This window comes from Oculina patagonica, chromosome 1, assembly GCF_052425735.1.
Source record: "Oculina patagonica isolate OP01 chromosome 1, crgOcupat, whole genome shotgun sequence".
Lineage (NCBI taxonomy): Eukaryota > Metazoa > Cnidaria > Anthozoa > Scleractinia > Oculinidae > Oculina > Oculina patagonica.
Window position 1 is genome coordinate 25,295,807 of NC_135758.1, and position 13,164 is coordinate 25,308,970.

The 13,164-nt window shown below is 38.7% G+C and overlaps 2 protein-coding genes across 5 annotated transcripts in view; both read right to left on the reverse strand.

Annotated features, from left to right (window-relative positions):
• The window catches only part of LOC144642756 (TNF receptor-associated factor 2-like), an 81,641-nt gene that overhangs the window by 32,556 nt on the left and 35,921 nt on the right, over positions 1–13,164 (reverse strand). The window lies entirely within an intron of this gene.
• The window catches only part of LOC144642707 (TNF receptor-associated factor 2-like), a 61,081-nt gene that overhangs the window by 7,583 nt on the left and 40,334 nt on the right, over positions 1–13,164 (reverse strand). For 3 of the 4 annotated variants that reach the window (XM_078501760.1, XM_078501775.1, XM_078501753.1), the window contains exon 2: positions 1,260–1,450. In XM_078501760.1, the coding sequence (XP_078357886.1) occupies positions 1,260–1,399 (140 nt within the window). In that variant the 5' untranslated portion in view covers positions 1,400–1,450. Of the gene's footprint in view, positions 1–1,259; positions 1,451–2,780; positions 2,872–13,164 lie in introns of those variants that run through there. The other variant, XM_078501767.1, reaches the window with a different exon arrangement.

A 13,164-nucleotide genomic window follows, 5' to 3' on the forward strand; every position in this document is an offset into this window, starting at 1 on the left:
CAATCCTTAAAATTGCAGAGTAGTGGTGAGGGGAGCCAAGGTGATTAAGAATATTAAAAGCGCAAATTTTGTCTTTTTTGCTTTCAAAGACGACCATCGTGTTTTGGCTACTTAGCTTCATATCTCAACGAGATAGCTAGTTTACAGGCATGCCACTGAAACAGAGGAAACAAATAATTTTAAATGAACATAACAAGGTTAAAGATCCCAACTGGCAGGAGGCAGACCAGTTGGCTATTTACAAAGCATGACCGAGGATTTGAACTCGGGACAACCGAGAAACAAATCCAGCTAGTGGCATGGGCAGGTCTTGAACCGGGGACCTCCGGATTACAATACCAGCGCCCTAAACCACTCGGTCACACCTGCCTCCTTTGAGTTGATATGTTTGATACCAAGTAACTGCAAGGGAGTTGGCCATTAATGAAAAGGATTTGTCATCGTTTTGTGGCATCTATTTCGCTATTACTTGCAAAACGGTCATGAGCAAGAGAGGACAATTTTTCCCAAGCGATATCTGTGTCACGTCATGGTGTGCAGTGTTGCGTCAAGTCGACACACCATGCATGGAATTGTTGGATTTAATGTCGCAGAAGTATAACTCGATTTTACTTTGTGCAAGTTAAACAGGTTCGGGGATAGACGGCATAATTCGGTCATAAGTTGTATTATTGCACTTTTGTTCTAAATTTAAAGTCTATAATTTTCCGTGCCCCCCCTCCCCCGTCCTACAAAATCCCGTGCAACGTTGCTAACACGGTAATGTCGCAGGCAAGTTCTGAATATTACAACTACGTAACGATAATGAGGACAGAGGTGAAACCAAGTCGACACAATAAATATGCCTGTCCAGTTATGTTGTTTAAGAAGAAAAAAAAAACAACGAAAGCAACAAAAAAACAGACACACATAGATACAGACAGACAACCTGACAGACAGACAGATAAATAGAGAAAAAGACAGACGGACAGACAGACAGACATTCAGACAGGCAAACATACAGACAATCATGCCGAAAGTACGACAGACAGACAGACAGACAGACAGACAGACAAACAAACAAACAGACTATAAAAAATTTGTGCAGGCTGTCACTTGTGCCGCACCACTGCATGCGCATGCGCGCAGTGTGGCAAATAGTGATAAACTGTTGCCAGAAAATGCTCCTGAAGTGCACTGGGACTGCGCGAAATGTTTTACAGTACTTCCAGTCCTTTAGGGTTATTTAAAAAAAGCTACAGTCGTGATATTCCAGTCACCTTTTGAGGTCCGTGATGCAGGAGTTGCAGTAAACATGGCCACAGCCTGTCTGGACAGGATCTTTCAGAAGGTTACCGCACAGCGAACATAAATATCTTTCGTCAACTGTGCTGTTCAAAGATAGTGTATACCCAGGCATTGAGACAGGTATTACTGGTATGTCTGGCTATTTATTATGGTAGTTGGCTCCCTAAAAGAAGAAAGAGGTAAAGTCAGTGGCAGTGGTAATGGCATTTTAAACTGCGTGGTTTTTTTGTATTTGTTGGTATACGGGTGACATGCAATAAATAAAGCAAATAGCTTGTGGTGTTCGACACCGCGGAACACCAGTGCGGTGACTTCATAGAGAGGTACCAGCGTCTTGAAAGGGCGAATGTTAGTTGTAATCTTCATGAAAACAATTCATAACAGAGGCATTTTGCTTTAAAACTCAGGCAAGATCCAATGAAATCTTGTTCTCAACGCGACAATCTCTAGATAAGGATGGTAGACCAAAAAATACTGTCTCTGAGATTTATTATGAAGGGAAGAGGAAGGGAAGAGCAAATGTCTAAGCGCTCAAATGGGCAAAGAACATCCAACACTTTTGTTGAGATGTTACTGAGAAGACATCTCCGTGCAGTCCATAGTATGGTAACTCACTGACCTGGGTTGACAAACATTTAATTGCATACTCAAAATTGTATTAGCGTACAGTGTGGAAATTGAAACTGAAATTAAAACTGCTGCTTCTATATGGTTCGTTCCATGCTTGCAGCAGTAAACATGAAAATATCTAAGGTTCTTCAATGTCACTCTTGATGACAACCTTAACCCAAAGTTGTCATTGATTTAGTTGTTTGGCAGGCTCACTCCTAGAAATCAGTTTACAGAAACACATTTTTTGGATCATTGTATGGTCGTGTCGCGGCACCTCTTTATCTGTGGTTAGCTTTACATGTTTTATGCGTGCTTTGCACAGCGGCGACCACTTCCGCAATGAGTCTCAACAAAATAAAGGTGCAAACATTAAATACTTGCAATGTTAAATGTCGTTGTCGGAACTGGGTGCACATCCTTAGCTTACTCGGCTTGTGCTCTTTTGTATTCTGTTATCATGTTTTTAAAGGGATTCCGGAAAACTTTATGTATCACAACCTTTCATTGTATTCGAAAGCTTACAGGGCGCGACCTTGATTTCCGAGAATCCATGCAGCCCGAGACAACAATGGTAAATTATTTAAAACCTTCAGTTTCGAATTTGTTCCTTTCTGTTGCTATCAAGCAAGCCTCTACCATACATTTCTTTGTACATATCTAACAACTAAGCGAAGCTTATAAGAAAGGTGAGGTTAGTTAAACTCGTGAATGACACCCACTGCTACAAATACTTTTTGCTCTACTGCAATACGCTTTGCCGAAATGATTTAGTAAACAGTTTCACTGCAGTTTTATCTATTATGGCGGCAGATCTTTTAAAAGACGAAGATGAATCAGTATACCTATTTGCATCTAACACACGAACGACAACATTTACTTACATTCCATGCAAAAGGATTGGTAGCCTGGAACATAACATGTTCGGCGACATACTTTCCACCTCCGTTTTCCTGATCCGTACTTTAAATGCTTCAGTGCATTTAATTTGATACCTATATATTTGACTTCGGGTAACCTTCCGAACCTTGAATATTTTAAATGTTGGCCTGCTTGTCAGTGGCGGGGAATCCCCGAGCTAAATTTAAACTGAAAAACAGTCACGAACGGCGAACTGTGTTAAAGCCTGGTTTTCATATGTCAGGAAAATCCCAGACGATCGGGGATTTCACTGTTTCCCGACCGTCCCAGACTTTGCCGACTAATGAAAACTCGAAATCGTAAATATCCCCGATCTTCTGGGATGGTCGGGGACAAATCTGGAGAATCGGGAGCGTTTCTATTTTCCCGACGGGTCCCAGATTTCTGCGATGGTCGGCGATCGTTCAAGATATATGAAAACTCCAATTCTTAGTGTCGAGGACGTCGGCGATAGTTTTAGCTCGTTACCAATCTTTTAATTGCTTAGCTCCAGTCTCTCACCGCCCCTCACAACTAAAAATGGCGTCTGTTATTGCCGATCAAGGCGACTCTGATCCCAGATTTTTCCCGATATACGGCAAAATCTGGGATGGTCGGGAAATGGTTAAATCCCCGATCATCTGGGATTTTGCCGACATATGAAAACCAGCCTTAACCGGTTCAAAAGCGACCAATACGTTGACGATTATATTTCGGGTGGCTTTTTATGGTTAAAAGCGGAATAAAATAGAGTAAACGAGAAAGCCTTGTTTTCATCCTGACGAACAGGGCAAAAGTGATAAACTAAAGAATCATTCAAAGCAAAACCCAAGCGCTGTAGACGCAGTGGAGTAATGCCACATTTAATATCGGTAAATCGATTGTTAGTGAAATGTCTACATATTAGACTTATATTTCTCCTCGCTTCATAAAAATAGGAGAGGTCTACACGCAGGATAACTCTTGGACAAGGCTGTAGGCTATTTCAACATGCCTGACATAACGTCAGCTTGCGCCTGGTACAAGATAGTTTGGGAAAACTATAAACTTCACTCATCAGTCACACGAACGGTTTTTTACGTCTGTATACAGTCTATAAACAAAATTTCCTATTTTATATACAGCCTATAAAACAAAATTTCGTTTTTCATTCATTTATTTATTTTATTTGTTGCGCAAAGTTATCGCTACTGTATGGCAACTAGAAATCGTTCTCAAAATCATTTAATGTATGACATCATCGTGTCACTGCTTAGCTTGTTTTTTTATTTTCTATTCGGAAACCAATCATCGAACAGTATTTACATAAAGGACTCGACATTACCTGCTTGAGTGACACCCACTGTGTAGTTAAAATTATTCAAGAGAAACTGTTGTCGAATACTACAAAGTTGCCAATTAACTTCTCTGATTTTGCATTTCATTCAGACTGCAAGTGGTGCACAAGGCTAATGTTCAGTTCTCAAATAGTGGAAAGAATAAATCCAACTTTCTCTCAGTCTCGCTGCACCCGCGTCGGAAGTGAAGAAAAAAATTTCGTTACTTCCAAAAATCTAAAACACGGGGCCCAATCTGTTAAACTCAGTCAGCCTTGTCAATATTAAAAACGCAATAACATAATTGAAATGCAGTAACTTAGGGAACACGTGCTGCTATTGGGTAATTGTGCAGGAAGGACAAACAAAGCGGGACAACTTTCAATTAAATAAACGGGGCAAGCGGCCTGCGGCAATTACTAATAAACTGTCGAGTTGCAGGTCTAAATTTATAACAAATTTAATAGTATTGAAGTATTATGCTTTTGTTGACCATTTTTTATACATAATGTAAACAGTTGTTTCCATTTTGTAGAATTAAGCACAAACAAAAGCTTAAACGAGCGAAGAACTAAAGGAACATGAAATATAAAAAGCTTAGAAGCTATAACAAAATGTCAACTTGCGTCGGTGTTTGTTTCATTTACTATTAACAATTAAATTGTATCCTTGCAATGCATTAAGCCTTAAAAGTTTCCAGTTTTTTTAATGGCTTTCCCGTGCTTGTCGATCGATTGCCTGTGTTACAGCGCCCTTTCCCTAAACTGGCATCAGGTCATCAACATCCTCTGTGCACTGAACTGGAATTCTCTCTGGGAAAAGAAATTAAATAACTACACGTTATCAAAACACGTTTTTATTGAGGGTAAAAAATGCTCAGGGTTGATATTAGCCCATAATCTCCTGCACTTTGGGTGATCTCTTTAGATATAATAGTAATGTCGTGTGATGGTAGGATCATGCAACCGACACCGCGATGATAGCACAGGAAAAAGAAAAAGAAAGATCTAAAATTTCTAGCTACACCAGTTCATCTGTAAATTATTTTTGAAAAACTTTTTCTAACAGATCAAAGCTCAGCTATTCACCTTCATGACAATAATTCTCTACAGGTCCTTTCTTTTGCTGGTCATCCCCCATGATGCACAAGTAAAAACACCAAAAGAAACAAAAACACCACTTCACCATTTCAAACGAGCATCGGCATATTCTTCTGCAGTAGCGCCTATTAAATAGCATCTTTTTTGAAAGAAGTGCACAGTTTCGTTAACTCGGACGTATTTTGAATGACCGTAAATTCTTCGAATGGTGTTCTTCGTCTTATATATCTCACTTGTTCTTCTGAATGATATCGCTGTTGTCAGTCGGTCTGGATTTTTTCTACTACGTAGCTTGTTTTCTATTTTCTATTCGGCAGCCAATCATCGAATGGTATTTACATAAATGATTTGACCTCCATAACCTGCTTTAAGTGACACCCGCAGTCCTTAAAATGAAGCAAATTCTGGAACGTTTTTTTTTTGAATACTACAAGGTCGCCTTTTATTAAACTTCACTGAACTCACTCATACTGCAAATGGTATAAACGGCGCATGTTTTCTAAACTAAAGGAAGGTAATTACAGTATATCATGGTCATCACTGGCACCAAAGGCAAGAAGAAAATTGTTTTATCTAACATTCTGTTGCAACACTGATCATGCGTAACAAAACAGTATGCTTCCGTATGCAAAATAGTCTAAAATACGAAACTCCAATCTGTAAAACTCAGTCAAAACTGTCATTAGCGGAAACGTTGAAATAAAGGAAACAAAAAACAATCACTGAAGTCACGTGCTGTTAGTGGGCGATTGTGGAGGAAAAGATGATCGAAAGGAAAACAGCGTCAAATTATATAAACGGAGCAAGGTCACGGTAGAGTAAATTAATGGAAATACGTTAATTGTCGAGTTACGTTCACAGTATTTATAACAAATTGAAATTCTAGTTGAGTATTGTGCTAAACATGTGCGCGTTCTCAAAATCGCTATAAAAATTTACAAAGACAGGTGTCTCAGACTGAATGGTCGTGCTAACTTGTGTGAACTCACGAATGATTTTCTTGCTATTGGCCATTATATCTTGCAATGTAACGGCTATTAAACAAACTCTCCCCTAAAGGAAAATGTATTGTTTGTAAATGAAGGGATTTTTACTCTGTGTATTCTTAATCTTAAGCTTGATTTCAGCAAAAACGATAAAAAATGTTAACGTGTGTAATTTTTTTAGCTTGAAAATTGCTGCTTTTTCAGCCTACAATCAATAAGCATGCAATAGCATGCAGAATTCACTCAGAACAGCAGCATGATCAAACGGAAAACACTGTAAAAGGATACCACATGACAATATTTTTTGAGTCACAGTAGCACTGCGATATTTTTAAAGAAGCTTAAAGATAAAGCAAAAAGAAAAACATATGTAACTTAGTTGACGGAAAACTGGAGTGCTGAGAATGAGGGGAGGGCAACAAATGAATCCTACAGCTATATAGTCAGCTGCCACCATACCATTAGTATTGGGCTGCATTTGGCTTAACATGATCTACTCTCTTCTAGCCAGAGCCCAGACGCTCCGAAATGCCCTAAACCCTAACCCTAAGGAATAAGAAGATCCTGAATTAAACCGTTGAAATTGACAATTAAATCCTCACTAATAACATCTTGGTATAGTGAGTGGTTTTGTTAACAATTTTGTTCATACATAATTTAAGCAGTTGTTGCCTGCACCTGTACAATTAAACACAGACAAAAACTAAAACGAGTGAAGAAGCGAAGGAACTGACAATCTAAGTGACTACAACAAAATTACATCTTACGTCGGCGTTCATTTTATTTCCTTTTTACTAATTGTATGCGCAATGCATTAAACCATAAATTCAAAAACTATTAACTCGTTTACGGTCGAAGAAATAAAGAAACAAGACGTACAAAAGCGATCTTGCTATAACAAATTACAGCTTACGTCGGTGTTAGTTTGATTTACTGTTCGTTACTGAATGTATTTATAATAGTGCTCTGTAAGTAGCCTTTCCAGTTTATTCAATGGCTTTCACATGCTTGCTGATTGCCTTGTTACAGCGCCCTTTCCTTAAACTGGCATCAGGTCATCAACATCCTCTGTGCACTGAACTGGAATTCTCTCTGAGAAAAGAAATCGGGAACTACATGTTAACAAAACACGTTTTTACGCCCAGAGTCATCTGCACCTTGGGTGATCTCGGCCAATTCCCGGTTAAAAGGAAAGTAACATGTCTTTAATGGCGACAGAATCATGCAACCGAGACCGTGACGATAGCGCAGCGCTCAGTAGATAAGGCAGCATTTGAAAGGAATAAGAGAGATCTAGAATATCTAGCTACACCAATCCAAAGCGTTAATGTTACGAATTAAAATGTAACTGTGGATCATATACTTTTTTTTTAACAGATCTAAATTCAGCTATTCTTACCTTCGCGACAGTAATTCTCAACAGGTTCTCTCTTTTGCTGGTCATCCCTCATGATGCTCAGGTAAAAACTCCAAATGAACCATAAACACCACTTCACCATGCCAAACAAGCAGCGATGTATTCTTCTGCAGAAGCGCCAAGTAAAGAGCATATTTTCGAAAGAAGTGCACCGTTTTGTCAACTTAGCTGTATTTTGAACTGAACACAAGTTCTTTAAACGGTGTTCTTTGCCTTAACCTCCTTTTTTTCCTCCTGGATGATAGTGCTGTAATCAGTCGGTCCGGATGTTTAATTATAGTTTAATATTTTGTGAATTCACTCAAGCAGAAATGGGCGGAGCAAAAATTGAACACTTAGAAATATAGCTCATATTAGTTACATGATGGCTCTTGCTGACTCTTGAAGTCTAATTATAGTTTTATTGTGAATTCATTTAAGCAGAAATGGGCAGAGCAAAAATTGCGGTTTAAACACTTAGAAATATAGCTCATATTATTTACATAATGAGTCTTAGCGAATGACTAAGAAGCTGACGAAGACCTAGTTTAGTGATACCTTCTCAATATCGAAGTTTAAACATCGGCCTTCGGCCTCGCGAAGCGAGGCCGAAGGCCGAGCGTAGCGGGGTGTATAATTTTGTCCCTCAAAGGGCTCAGGCGGGATCAAATCTCGTGTGGAGTTTACGGTCATTGCGTTCGACGAAGGAGAGCGCAAGCCTAATTTTGTTTTTGCTTTCTGTGTCTTTTGAGTTGGTATGCCTGTGTACTGTTATGCAGAATGAATCGAGCCGTAATGCGCGCGCAGATGTATGGACTCCAGATTGGCCGCCCCGATTGATTTTTGCAGGGGCAAATATCGGCCGGGAAACTGGTAGCCACAGATGGCCTCGATTTTATGCAAAACAAAATGGCGTCCCAAACGAAGCTTAGAAACATTATTTTGGTTGAAAAAAAGGGTTAAAAACGTGTTTCCAAAATTGTAACTTTCCCAAAATGTCATGGAGAAAATTAAAAGGTTATCATCCAAGGTAGCAGAGTTGTCTTCAGCCTTCGAACGTCATAAAAAGAGTGGAAATCGAGTAAGTCGATGCGTAGTTTCGTACGGAGTTCGTTCGTAGGTAAACCAGCGTATTTTCCTGCAATTATATGTTGCACAAAACTACAAAGTGTCAGAATTAAATGCAACGAGAGTGGGTATAATACGGATCGAAATTGTTTTAACACTTCTTTGAATTTGTGACATACCGTTATTCCTAGAAACACTAGACGTTTTGACGAGGAAATTGGTGTGTAAATGTAATATGCGTGTATAGTAGTGGATTACTGTGTGAATTGTCTGTATTTTGTAAGTACTTTGTGGAATTTTAAATCGAAGTAAAACTATCTCCAGAAGTTTGTGGAAGTTTAAATCTCGTTAGTGCCAAACGATAACAGGTCAAGTGAAATAAATAATTATTTTTGCGTAAATAATATTTCATTCATTCTATGTTCTTTTGGCTTGTCACACAATCTTTCTCACACTTATCCCCCTTGCGTTTAGTGAGGTATAAGCATGGAAACTAACTTTGACATAAGGCATAGCATACTACTAGTAGGCCGACCATGTCGGTTTTTTTTGCCTCTGCCTGCTTACCTTGGGTCTATTTTACCTATAGGTCGAACGCACTCCCCTTATCTCTGATTACTACTAGTATATATATTTATATATTTGTGAGCTTGGTGTGTGGCGGAAATGACGTCACACGGCCGCGCGCTGGTGGCCTAATGGTGTGTGGCGTCGAACTTGAAATCAGATCTTCGGGACTGAGGGCGGGGGTTCGAATCCGGCTAGGGTTTTTTTTAAATTATTACTTTTTTTTGTGGGTTCGAATCCTGGGCCTTTCATTTTTATCGTTTTTCTTTTCGGATTAAAATAACACTGATTTCCACATAATACTCCCTCAACGCCTATTCAGGCTATAAACCTTTCATCGCAATCAGGGGCGCGCGGGCGGAGGGTTCGAATCCTCCTGCCGTTCGTTCTTCTTTTTTTTTAATGCCCTCAAATAAATGTCCAAAATGCGACTATCCAATAATTTGTAGATGATTTTGAAAATAGCCTGCGCTTCCCAACGCTTTATACCTCTTTACGAACCAGAAAGAGCCGCCATCTTCAAAGCGGAGTAAGGTAAGGTAAGGTAAGGTAAAACTTTATTTTGACACGATAATAGTAAAAGCTAAAAGCTTGTGGGGTCGTGTATTTAAATTAACTATGCTAAGATTAAAATTACAATTCTAGAGTAGAATTCTAGAGCAGACCCTGGGAACGAGGGTGTCGCGGCCATGCCCGTTACAATTCAATTAATGTTCAACTTCAAATAATCCACTCCTTATTTATACCCCCCCCCCCCCCCCCTCCCCAACCCAGAGCTTCGCGAGGCCCTGCGAGTCACGTATTACTAGTCAATTAACTTAAGTACATGCAGCGATTCCGGATATCTTAACCTACAATCCATTTCCTTTGTGTTCGAGGTTGTTTTCAAAAGACGCTCGTGCGAAAGCTGTCAAAAAATCCACTTACACGGATAACTTGTACATCGACTTCACTTGAAAACAAGCTAGCATATAGCACATAGCGGAATAAAACGTGCATTAAGGGCGTTTGCGCTAATTGTTTGTGCGCATCTTTACTGTGCGCGTATGTAATTCATGTCGCAACGCCACTACAGGGAGCAGATGAGATCAGTTAGAATTGATCGATAAAATACCTCTTACCTCTTTGAAATGCACTCTTGCGTATAGTTTTCCCGTAATCAGCTCATTATGCGACCCAAAATGCACTCATTTGCGACGTTCTTATGCTTCGAATCTCAACAAAACTCGTGCGATCGTTTTCAGCGCCATTAGTTTGAATGGTATCGACCGCTGATTGTTGTGTTCTTCTCGGCACTTCGTGCCTCGCTCGGAAAGTTTCTCTTTCTGAGGACACTCCGTTGGACTTCCTTCAAACGAAGCGCCACAATAACAACAGTCAGCGGTCGATACCATTCAAACTAATGGCACTGAAAACGATCGCACTAGTTTTTTGGCTTGTGGTCCCACGAGTAAAACAAAAAGTAAGCAAGCAGACAGACAGACAGACAGACAGACAAGCAAATAATGAAACATCAATAAATTATAAAACAAACAATTAGGCAGGAAAACCAAACAAATTAAAGTAAAGTTTTAGTCTTAACGCAACACGCAAAGTGTAGAAAAATTGTTTTTTGTCTTTGAGAACTATGTAGATGAAAGTATCGCTTCAATCTTTGTAAGAAAACCAAATGGTACTATTTTTCTTTGTATTTTTTCATCCCTGTTTGTAAGCCTCTCAACTTGTAATTTTTACTTGTAAACAACTCAGGGTATGAAAACAATCGTATTGAATTGAGTTTTAGGGTATTCCCTTATACAGATATATGTGCGGTCCTTAAAGGTATGGTTTTTGAGCCGTTTTGGTCAGATAGGTTTGTTTAAAATGGAGTTTGTTTTCTGTCCTTTTGTCTTGAATTGTGTATGGTTAAATGGAACTGCTTTTGTGTCCTATCGATTACTCATCAATGCCAATGACAAGTCAAAGATGGCATTGATTACTCATGGATGACCAAGGAAATAATTATACGCTTCACGGGCGAAACTTAAATTTTGCACATCTGCAAAATCAAGCCACCTTAACAAGGGAACCATCAAACTGTGAAGGACATTTTGCCTGATTTTTGATCTTCGATCATATACTAACTCTAAATGATAAATACATAAATGTCGAGTAATCAATGAGATTGATGGCTGATCAATGTAATCAGTCACTGAATATTGTGGCCTATCGATTTATAATCACCTGCGGATTGATAACTGGAGATAATTTTTGACTTATCAGCCCCTTGTTCATCGATTTTTATCGATTACTTATTGATGTCACTAATGTTAAATGTCTCTATCTTGGCGACTCGCGTAGAGGGGTATACCATACTAGCCTTCAGCCATCCGTTTACATGAGAACTTTTTTTTATTGCAACAAACACACGCAGAAATTACAATATGTGGCTTGGGATACTTACAATAGTTACTTGTACTACTTATGATGACTGTGATACGGTTACTTACACTATTTACAATGGGATTGCTAGTTTTTTTTCTTTGTTACTGTCACTTTCATCACTTGATTTACAATATCATGATAAAACTTACTTGCAAATTACATTACATTATACGTGCATTTGTAACACGCGTGGGATAAAGTAACTTTAACACATTTATTACTTTTTAAAGAATTATTTGATCCTTAGAAATAATGTGGACATGTACAATAGCAAAAAACAAACAGTTTTATTTCACGCAAACACTTAGAGGAAGAATTTCAGTGAAGTGCACATCGTCAATAAAAGCATTCTCGTCCCCAAAGGCCGCGATTCTTTTGATTAGCACAAAGAACGAATTCCGTGGTTGGTTCCAATTTGAAAGTCCGCGATGTACGGACATGAACTCAGCTCTTGTTGGGTGATAATCAAATATGAGTATTGTTCTCTTGTTCAAATTTTGAAACCGGCGGTGATGACCTAAAGAGTTGCGGCCTCTGCAGACGCCGAGAATGCGAAAAGTGAATTATTTAAAATTTGAGTATGTATGGCTCGCACAAGGACTATAATAGGTTTTATATTCACACTTGTAAAGACCATAATAGGTTTTACATAACACAAAGACTAAAATAGGTTTTACAATATTTAAAAAGGCAACTAAGTGCCTTAAAATGATGCATGTATGCGTTATACAATACACAACATTTCCTACAAACTATCAAAGTCATGGTACAGGTGCAATACAGAAATGTTTATAATACATTTACATTGCATAAGGAAAAACCGAGAAAATAGGAACAAGAAGGAAAACAAATTTGCGAAAAATATTGACCACCATATGCTAATCTATAATGAAATAGATGATTGATTAAATCAGTGTGGAGTTTGGATAACATGTGCAGTGGTCAGTCTATTTATTAATTATAATCGCAGATTAGCAAATGTCTTATTTACATCAGTCAAAATCAAATTTGAAGCATAAAGAAAATTGCCAAAACCAATCGAAAATCTATGTCTGCTTTCGCAGAGTTATTTTTAAATCTATTTTTATCTATTTTTTTGTGTGTAAGCCGACTCGGTTTGTGTTATCCTTCACAGCCTTCAGCTTCAGCGAATAACACAAACCTTGGCCTGTAACATATTTCAAATTAACTTGTGCCCCCTTCCCCGGGGGCAGCGGGTGGTACTTATTGACATTTTGGATGGCGTGAACCACTGGGTCTCCGGTAACTTTAACCCCACACCAGACCATGTTAAGTTGCGTTTTTGCAACCCTATTCAAATAATAAACGGTAATGAAAAAATCTTTGCTGTATTTTTCATCACCGTTGATTCTTTTTACTTAAAACACACGGATTTGGTTTGGATTTGATTTGATTTTAAGATTCAAAACCAACAATCCCTCCCCAATCTTAGGCTCGTTATATTCTAGAACTCTATTTAAGTTACCATAATGATGCGCATTTCCATTTAT